The 9921-nt window shown below is 51.6% G+C and overlaps 2 protein-coding genes across 2 annotated transcripts in view; one reads left to right on the plus strand and one right to left on the minus strand.

Moving 5' to 3' along the window:
* sorcs2 (sortilin-related VPS10 domain containing receptor 2) overlaps nucleotides 1-7319 on the minus strand; it is a 95724-nt gene extending 88405 nt beyond the window's left edge. Inside the window, exons 1-2 of the mRNA XM_056300229.1 lie at nucleotides 7305-7319; nucleotides 6978-7142 (exon numbers count right to left, since the gene is read on the minus strand). Of these exons, the coding sequence (XP_056156204.1) occupies nucleotides 6978-7142; nucleotides 7305-7319 (180 nt within the window). The remainder of the gene's footprint in view (nucleotides 1-6977; nucleotides 7143-7304) is intronic.
* On the plus strand, nucleotides 7320-8879 carry LOC130130522 (uncharacterized). Its single transcript, XM_056300230.1, has 2 exons — nucleotides 7320-7328; nucleotides 7539-8879. Exons 1-2 carry the CDS (start codon nucleotides 7320-7322, stop codon nucleotides 8877-8879), a joined length of 1350 nt encoding a protein of 449 aa, XP_056156205.1.
* Nucleotides 8880-9921: the final 1042 nt, after the last annotated feature.

Here is a 9921-nt window from a genome sequence, read left to right on the forward strand (position 1 = left end):
CTGGTAGTCTCCTAGTTCCTGCCGCTGAAAAACATCCCCACAGCATGATGCTGCCACCACCATGCTTGGCTGTAGGGATGGTATTAGCAAGGTGATGAGAGGTGCCTGGTTTCCTCCAGACATGACGTTTGGCATTCAGGCCAAAGAGTTCAATCTTGGTTTCATCAGACCAGAGACTCTTGTTTCTCATGGTCTGAGAGTCCTTTAGGTGCTTTCTGGCAAACTCCAAGCGGGCTGTCATGTGCCTTTTACTGAGCAGAGGCTTCCGTCTGGCCACTCTACCATAAAGGCCTGATTGGTGGAATGCTGCAGAGATGGTTGTTCTTCTGGAAGGTTCTCCCATCTCCACAGAGGAACGCTGGAGCTCTGTCAGAATGACCATCGGGTTCTTGGTCACCTCCCTGACCAAGGCCCTTCTCCCCCGATTGCTCAGTTTGGCTGGGCGACCAGCTCTAGGAAGAGTCCTGGTGGATCCAAACTTCTTTCATTTACGAATGATGGAGACCACTGTGCTCTTCGGGACCTTCAAAGCTGTAGAAACGTTTTTGTACCCTTCCCCAGATCTGTGCCTTGACACAATCCTGTCTCGGAGGTCCACAGACAATTCCTTTGACTTCATGGCTTGGTTTCTGCTCTGACATGCACTGTCAGCAGTGGGACCTTATATAGATGGGTGTGTGCCTTTCCAAATCATGTCCAATCCATTGAATTTACTACAGGTGGACTCCAGTCAAGATGTAGAAACATCTCAAGGATGATCAGTGGAAACAGGATGAACCTGAGCTCAATTTTGAGTGTCATAGCAAAGGGTGTGAATACTTATGTACATGCAATATTTCAGTTTTTTATTTTTAATAAGTTTGCAAAAATTTCTACAAAACCTTGTTCACTTCGTCATCATGGGGTATTGTGTGTAGATTGATGAGGAAAAAAAGGAATTTAATCCATTTTGGAATAAGGCTGTAACATAACACAATGTGGGGAAAGTGAAAGGGTGTGAATACGTTCCGGATGCACTGTATATATATATATATATATATATATATATATATATATATATATATATATATATATATATATATATATATATATATATTATATATATAACTGTGACTATTAACCCCCCACCCCTTCTGCCCAACGGTACTTGGCCAATTACCCCACTCTCCGAGTCCCAGTCGCTGCTCCACCCCCTCTGCCTATCCGGGGAGGGCTGCAGACTACCACATGCCTCCTCCGATACATGTGGAGTCGCCAGCAGCTTCTTTTCACCTGACAGTGAGGAGTTTCACCAGGGGGACGTAGCACGTGGGAGGACCACGTTGTTCCCCCTCCACCAGAACAGGTGCCCCATCCAACCAGAGGAGGCGCTAGTGCAGCAACCAGCACACACACCCGGCTTTCCACCCGCAGACACGGCCAATTGTGTCCGTAGGGACACCAAGATGGAGGTAACACTGGGATTTGAACCGCCGATCCCCCGGACGCCCCTGTGAATACTACATGTGCCCTGATGGCGGAGCTGTAGTTGACAGTGCGCCTTACAGCAGAGGGTAAACTTGGGAGTCTGTTTGTCTGTTAATGTTTGATGCACCGGTGAAACCAGTAAATGTTATTATTCAGCAGCAAGACGTTGTGTGTTTGTGTGTGTGTGTGTGTGTTTGTGTGTGTGTGTACACTAGCTGTGCGAGCGTGCATGGCATTGATTGCTCCCATAATGAAAATTTATCGACTCCCACACACATCAGGTATCCTCAGAATTCGATAAGCACTTCTCGGCACAAAGAAGGATCTCTCGCCGCGGCGCCTTCAAACTCCTCCACCCTGAGCGGGGCAGGGGCGCTCAACGTTACTGAACGACAAATTCCTCCACCCTGAGCGGGGCAGGGGCGCTCGCCACTACTGAACGACAAACTCCTCCACCCTGAGCGGGGCACGAGCGCTCGCCACTACTGAACGACAAACTCCTCCACCCTGAGCGGGGCACGAGCGCTCGCCGCTACTGAACGACAAACTCCTCCACCCTGAGCGGGGCACGGGCGTTCGCCACTACTGAACGACAAACTCCTCAACCCTGAGCAGGGTGGCCACATGACTACGTCAGCAGGGCCGGGCGGTCGGTCATCTCCACGGCCGCTGTCTTCCGCCTCCTGAAGCCACGCGCCCACCAAAAGCCTCCGTGCTCGTGCAGGGGGCTCCATCTTTCACCAACCGAACGACCTCCCCCCACCCCCACCCTTCTTTTCTGTTAAGAATGGATTTCCTGGTTCCATCTGCAGCCGGCCCATATGGAGCAGATTAAAACCTAATTGAATTCCTTGTTTAATTAAGTGTAAATTATTAAAGTGGAGGAGGTTCCCCCCCACCACCACCACCTCCTCCACCCACGCCATCTTTAAATACTCTCTCTCTCCCTGTCTTTCTCTATCCCCCCCTCTCTCTCTGTCTGTCTGCCTTTGTCTTTCTCCATCTCTCTCTCTGTCTGTCTCTCTTTCTCTATCCCTCTCTCTATCTGTGTCTGTCTCTCTCTTTCTCTATCCCTCTCTCTATCTGTGTCTGTCTCTCTCTCTCTCTATCCCTCTCTCTGTCCGTCTGTCTGTCTGTCTGTCGCTCTCTTTCTCTATCCCTCTGTCTGTGTGTCTGTCTCTATCCACCTCTCCTCTCTCTCTCTCTCTCTCTCTCTCTCTCTCTCTCTCTCTCTCTCTCTCTCTCTCTCTCTCTCTCTCTCTCTCTCTCTCTCTCTCTCTCTCTCTCTCTCTCTCTCTGTCTGTCTGTCTGTCTGTCTTTGTCTTTCTCCATCCCTCTCTCTATCTGTGTCTGTCTCTATCTCTTTATCTATCCCTCTCTCTATGTGTCTGTCTCTTTCTCTATCCCTCTCTCTGTCTGTCTGTCTGTCTGTCTGTCTGTCTGTCTGTCTCTCTCTCTCTTTATCTATCCCTCTCTCTGTCTGTCTGTCTCTATCCCCCTCCCCCCCTCTCTCTCTCTGTCTGTCTGTCTGTCTTTGTCTTTCTCCATCCCTCTCTCTATCTGTGTCTGTCTCTCTCTCTTTATCTATCCCTCTCTCTATATGTCTGTCTCTTTCTCTATCCCTCTCTCTGTCTGTCTGTCTGTCTCTATCCCCCTCTCCCCCCCTCTCTCTCTCTATCCCTCTGTCTGTCTGTCTGTCTGTCTGTCTGTCTCTCTCTCTCTCTCTCTCTCTCTCTCTCTCTCTCTCTCTCTCTCTCTCTCTCTCTCTCTCTCTATCCCTCTGTCTGTCTGTCTGTCTGTCTGTCTGTCTGTCTGTCTGTCTGTCTGTCTGTCTGTCTGTCTGTCTGTCTGTCTGTCTCTCTCTTTATCTATCCCTCTCTCTATGTGTCTGTCTCTCTTTCTCTATCCCTCTCTCTGTCTGTCTGTCTGTCTGTCTGTCTGTCTGTCTGTCTCTCTCTCTCTCTCTCTATCCCTCTGTCTGTCTGTCTGTCTCTCTCCCCCCTCTCCCTCTCTCTCTCTCTCTATCCCTCTGTCTGTCTGTCTCTCTCTGTCTATCTCCCACCCCCCTTTTCACCCAATATTAAATGTAATGCACCGGGGTGCATGCTCGGTTGTGTCTGCATGTGCGCGTGCTCGAGATCGCAACGGAAAGCGAGCGGCTGGCTGTAATCTAACATGCAGAACGGATTTCTAACCAGCGAGGGTATTTTACATCCCCTTCTACAAGCCGCCTGTTTCTGCGTTCTCATGTGTAGCAGTCCGGCGTTATCCGAAGAACGCCGGGTCCCAGACCAGGCTCGTTTGCCCGGGCGTCCGACTTCTCCTGCAGCGGTGACGTGGGCCAGAACAACTGGTTCATCTCCAGTGCTCCGACAGGGACACACGGCACCGCATTATTCATGGGGTGCCAGTTACGGAAGAGCACCGGGACTCAGGGGGAGAGCGGCCGCGGTTACCTCCGCCTTGTAACAGTAAGACGCAGAACACCAGTGCATGACATGGAAACCCAGGTAGTGTAATGCCCTATCATGTAGGCGAGGATGTACTCATTAATCTGCACTTAAAACCCCCTTGAACGGTTATTAACAACCCCACCCCACAATTCACTGGTGGAACACTACTACTGTTTTTGGGGGGGGGGTTCCCCCTTTTTCTCCCCAGTTGTACTCATCCAACTGTCCCACTCTTCCGAGCCGTCCCGGTCGCTCCTCCACCCCCTCTGCCGATCTGGGGAGGGCTGCAGACTACCACATGCCTCCTCCCATACATGTGGAGTCCCCAACTGCTTCTTTTCACCTGACCAGTGAGGAGTTTCACCAGGGGGGACGTAGAGGACGTCAGAGGATCACGCTATTCCCCCCAGTTCCCCCCAGCGCCCTGGCTGACCAGAGGAGGCGCTAGCGCAGCGACCAGGACACATACCCACATCCGGCTTCCCACCCGCAGACACGGCCAGTTGTGTCTGTAGGGACGCCCGACCAAGCCAGAAGCAACACAGGGATTTGAACCAGCGATCCCCGTGTTGGTAGGCAACGGAATAGACCGCCACGCCACCCGGACGCCCCTTTAAACGACTACAGTTTTAACCAGCGACACAAGCATATATCCAGTCATTCCTGCAAATTACACTTTTTTTCCCAGTTAGAATAAGTGGCCATGGAGCATTGTGGTGGCATGACAAGATGGGGGTATCCTATGTGGGCTCGGACCTGTGCTCCACGTCTCCCCTTTTCTCTCGGTTCACATCACCGCTGCTGTCCCATCTATGTTTTGCTAGTCGACCGGCTAGCAAAACATATTGCCTCGCAAACTAGTCACGTGACGCACCGTCAGCATCAAGCGCACGGCGGTGAGCGCGTCCGAGGGCGTGTCTGTCATGTGAACGCCTGGATACGAGATGTTCATCTGCACATTTCTGTAGGGGTCCACTGGAATCCAGAGCTCGGATGTGAAACGTGGGCCATGCTCTGGCTACAAACACTGCTGCCGTGACCACTGGAACGTCTGGGCATCAGTTGCCACCAACTGCACGTGGCTATCAGCGCTGGAGTTTTTTTTATTTTTTTTTAATGAGGCTCATTTGCATAGAAAGGGGCCAATTTTGTGCCAAATGTGCTCATATTACCTAATGTAAATATGTGCAAATAGCGCTGGAGCACCGAGACGCTGTTTGCTCGGCAGTTGAGTTAGGGGTGCAGCTCACCCTTTGCGGGTGCTTTGAGAATTGCGGTTTCTTTTTGTCTTATTTGTGCAGGTTTGCAGCCCCAGAAGCTGTGTAATCCTTTCGTGAATTCCCCAGGGAGAGTTTTGTTAGAGTGATCGTTATTTGTGGGGCCTTAACTGCGTGCTCCGTCTCGTGCCTCTCATGGAGACTGTTGTCTCTCCTACCCCGCTCGATGCTGGACTGTTAACAGTGTGTAACCGGATGTGGAAAGAGCAGCGAACTGTTTCCTTCTTAGTGTTTCGGTAGTACCCATCAGCGCCAATGTATTTTGTTCGCTATTGTGCAACAGGCATGGGTGCAAGTCCATGAATACTGGGATGGCGTCCAGCACTTTACCCGTGCCCCTCGTCCATAAGGTTAGCGGTTGTGTGGATTGACAAGACCATACCGGATCGGTCGAGGCTCCATACCGGATCGGTCGAGGCTCCATACCGGATCGGTCGAGGCCCTGGTTAACAACGGCCGCCATTGGTGCTGTGCCCTACAGGGTACCAATGGACACAGTAAAATTCGCTGTGGCGACCCCCTGAGTAACAGGGAACAAGCCGAAAGAAGAAGATTTCGTTGGTTTTGTTGGTTGGGTGAGAAATTGTGTAACTTCAGTGACGTCGTTGAGCAACTGATCCAGCGGCCCGATCGTGTCAAACTGATCACTCGGTCAGCCACTCTAAACATGGTGCCTCAGTCAGTGAGTGAAGGATCTGTTTGCAGGGCAGACCCGCTGGTCTGGTCCTGCCAAAAATGTATCAGTTCACTGACAAACTGCAGTAATTTGTCCAGTCTACTCGAGTTCCGCTCCCGGTGCGGGAAGATGGCGGAGCGAACTCACGTTCGCAGCGGCCTCAGCCAGTACCGTCCATGCAGTGTCTGCATCTAAGTTTGTGTCTTGGTTTGATGGCTGGGAGAGCTGATGCTGGATCAGATGGGAGAGCTTGGTCTGCTGCATCCTGTGGGCCCAGGGACCACGGCCCTGCCCAGAGCTGTGCCCGAAGAGGAAACAACGAGGGTGGTCTGACAGGATGCGGAAGCGGGGCAGGCTAAGCTAACTGCTAGCCCATGCAGACCGGCAGTTCCGATTACACCGAGGGCGGTCTGACAGGATGCGGAAGCGGGGCAGGCTAAGCTAACTGCTAGCCCATGCAGACCGGCAGTTCCTATTACACCGGGGGCGGTCTGGTGTCAGCCTCGCCTGGCATTGACTGTGTTTTTGGTGTCATCGTGTGGAGTGCGGGGAGGTGTGTTGAAGGTGTCTGGCTGGGAGAGCTGGCTTTGGATCGGCTGAGAGAGCCTGGTCTGCTGCGTCCGGTGGGCCCAGGGACTGCAACCCTGCCTGGCGCTGCGCCAGGGGAGGAAGCACCGAGGGCGGTCTGACAGGAAGCGGAAGCGGGGCAGGCTAAGCTAACTGCTAGCCCGTGCAGACCGGCAGTTCTGGCAGTCATCCTGGCTGGTGTTCGTTCTCTTGGACAGTGACATTTTTGGATATGTTGGAAAAGGATCTGATCTCATCTGATTTTTGTAGTTTTTTTTTGTAGTTTGAGTGTATGTGTTATATGTTTTTGTCTTTGTGTTGCCCTGCTGTGGGCTGGGGAAAACAATATGTTGTTTCATTTCATTTCCTGTACACAGTCACATGAAATGTACCGTTCCTGATCCCTAATTATTTTGCTGGTATAATGTAGCACAACCGTGTGTGTGTGTGTGTGTGTGCAGTTCTGACTGAATAGCAGCAATATGGTCTTTTGAATTATGTTGGCGAAACACTCATTTGCAGCGTTGTGGCACCCACCCTTCCTTCCTTGCAATAGGCGAGCAGCTTGTCCTCCTCCTTGGGGTGGAAGAGCAGCGTGTCCGGGGTGAACGATATGGGCTGCCGCTGAAAGGACGAGCCTTCATCCGTGCTGATGAACAGCATCTGGTCCCTCTCGTTTATGGACGAGCTCACCAGCACTACCTGTGAGAGAGAGAGAGAGAGAGAGAAAATCAAAGAGGTCAAAGGTGAAAAGCCGGAGGCTAATGTCTTGCGACACAGTCGATGGGGTTTGCAAGGCCACTGCAGCCACGTCAGCAGCCTGCAGAGGACGCGAAGACACGCACCTTCTGTTTACATCAATACTTGTGCATAAAACATATGTTTCAGGCATTTCAGTGATACAACTGATTCAGAAACGACGTGCACACGACGCAGACGCACACACGTCCGTGCAGGTTCTTGCGCGGTGTTCTTCTCAGGCCCGGAAGATCTTCCCCTCAACCCGACACAGTGCTTACACACTGCTTAGACGGTGGCGACGGCATATTGATGATCTACTCTCGCTTTGATAGCCTATAGAGTGGACGCATTTAACAGGGGACGAAGCCTGCTGCCAGCCCACCAATCACAGTGAAGCATGCTGCCAGCCCACCAATCACAGTGAAGCATGCTGCCAGCCCACCAGTCACAGTGAAGCATGCTGCCAGCCCACCAGTCACAGTGAAGCACGCTGCCAGCCCACCAATCACAGTGAAGCATGCTGCCAGCCCACCAATCACAGTGAAGCATGCTGCCAGCCCACCAATCACAGTGAAGCATGCTGCCAGCCCACCAGTCACAGTGAAGCGTGCTGCCAGCCCACCAGTCACAGTGAAGCATGCTGCCAGCCCACCAATCACAGTGAAGCGTGCTGCCAGCCCACCAATCACAGTGAAGCGTGCTGCCAGCCCACCAGTCACAGTGAAGCATGCTGCCAGCCCACCAGTCACAGTGAAGCATGCTGCCAGCCCACCAATCACAGTGAAGCACGCTGCCAGCCCACCAATCACAGTGAAGCATGCTGCCAGCCCACCAGTCACAGTGAAGCACGCTGCCAGCCCACCAATCACAGTGAAGCGTGCTGCCAGCCCACCAGTCACAGTGAAGCATGCTGCCAGCCCACCAATCACAGTGAAGCACGCTGCCAGCCCACCAATCACAGTGAAGCATGCTGCCAGCCCACCAGTCACAATGAAGCATGCTGCCAGCCCACCAGTCACAGTGAAGCGTGCTGCCAGCCCACCAGTCACAGTGAAGCATGCTGCCAGCCCACCAATCACAGTGAAGCACGCTGCCAGCCCACCAATCACAGTGAAGCATGCTGCCAGCCCACCAGTCACAATGAAGCATGCTGCCAGCCCACCAATCACAGTGAAGCACGCTGCCAGCCCACCAATCACAGTGAAGCATGCTGCCAGCCCACCAGTCACAATGAAGCATGCTGCCAGCCCACCAATCACAGTGAAGCACGCTGCCAGCCCACCAATCACAGTGAAGCATGCTGCCAGCCCACCAGTCACAATGAAGCATGCTGCCAGCCCACCAATCACAGTGAAGCATGCTGCCAGCCCACCAATCACAGTGAAGCATGCTGCCAGCCCACCAGTCACAATGAAGCATGCTGCCAGCCCACCAGTCACAGTGAAGCATGCTGCCAGCCCACCAGTCACAGTGAAGCGTGCTGCCAGCCCACCAGTCACAGTGAAGCATGCTGCCAGCCCACCAATCACAGTGAAGCATGCTGCCAGCCCACCAATCACAGTGAAGCATGCTGCCAGCCCACCAATCACAGTGAAGCATGCTGCCAGCCCACCAATCACAGTGAAGCATGCTGCCAGCCCACCAGTCACAGTGATGTGCTGGGCAGGCAGACACACACAAGTGATCAATGTGCTCTAACGAATCAATCACATCCATTCCAGGTCCTGAGGGATGGAAACTGTCCAATCAGGGTCCTGGGAAGACCGGCCAGGCTGTTTACTTCCATGATTTATTGCCAGCAGGCTCACATGTTTAGTTTACAGAAGGTTTTTCTTCTGGCGACGTAAAAAAATATATGTAAATTTGCCATTTTACAACTTCTGTGTAGTTCTAAAAATACAACTGCTTCGTAATGACTTTAACGCTTGAACTCACAAATTATGGTGGTGTTCATTTTTTAATTATGAACTGTAACTGTAGAATACGGTCTTAGTTTTACAAATGAACACACACACACACACACACACACACACACACACACACACACACACACACACACACACACACACACACACACACAACAAACCAACACGGCTCTCCTTCAGTATTATTTTCATGACTGTAATTAAGCATTAAATGATCAAATTACTGACTGCACTGCCGCAGAGCAGTGTGTGTGTGTGTGTGAGTAGAATGTGTGTGTGTATAGAATGTGTGTAGAATGTGTGTGTTTGTGCATGTGTGTAGAATGTGTGTTTATTCGTGTGTGAGTGAATGCGTGTGTGTAGAATGTGTGTGTGTATGTGTGTGTATGTGTGTGTATGTGTGTATATATATATATGTATGTGTGTGTATGTGTGTATATATATATATGTATGTGTGTAGAATGTGTATGTTTATGTATATATGTGTGTGGGGGTGTATATGTGTGTGTGTGTGTGTGTGTGTGTGTGTGTGTGTGTGTGTATAGGTGTGTGTGAGTGTGTGGGGGTATGTGTATATGTGTGTGTGGTGTGTATATGTGTGTATGTATGTGTGTGTGGTGTGTGTAGAATGTGTGGTGTGTATATGTGTGTATATGTGTGTATGTATGTGTGTGTGGTGTGTGTGTAGAATGTGTGTGTGCATATGTGTGTGTGTATATATATATACTCGTCACTCCTCGGGGAGGCGGAGACAAGAGGACGTTTAGCGGCGCAACATAACCGGCGGTAGACATGAAGGGAGGGTGGGGGGAGAC

The sequence above is a fragment of the Lampris incognitus genome, chromosome 20, assembly GCF_029633865.1.
Source record: "Lampris incognitus isolate fLamInc1 chromosome 20, fLamInc1.hap2, whole genome shotgun sequence".
Lineage (NCBI taxonomy): Eukaryota > Metazoa > Chordata > Actinopteri > Lampriformes > Lampridae > Lampris > Lampris incognitus.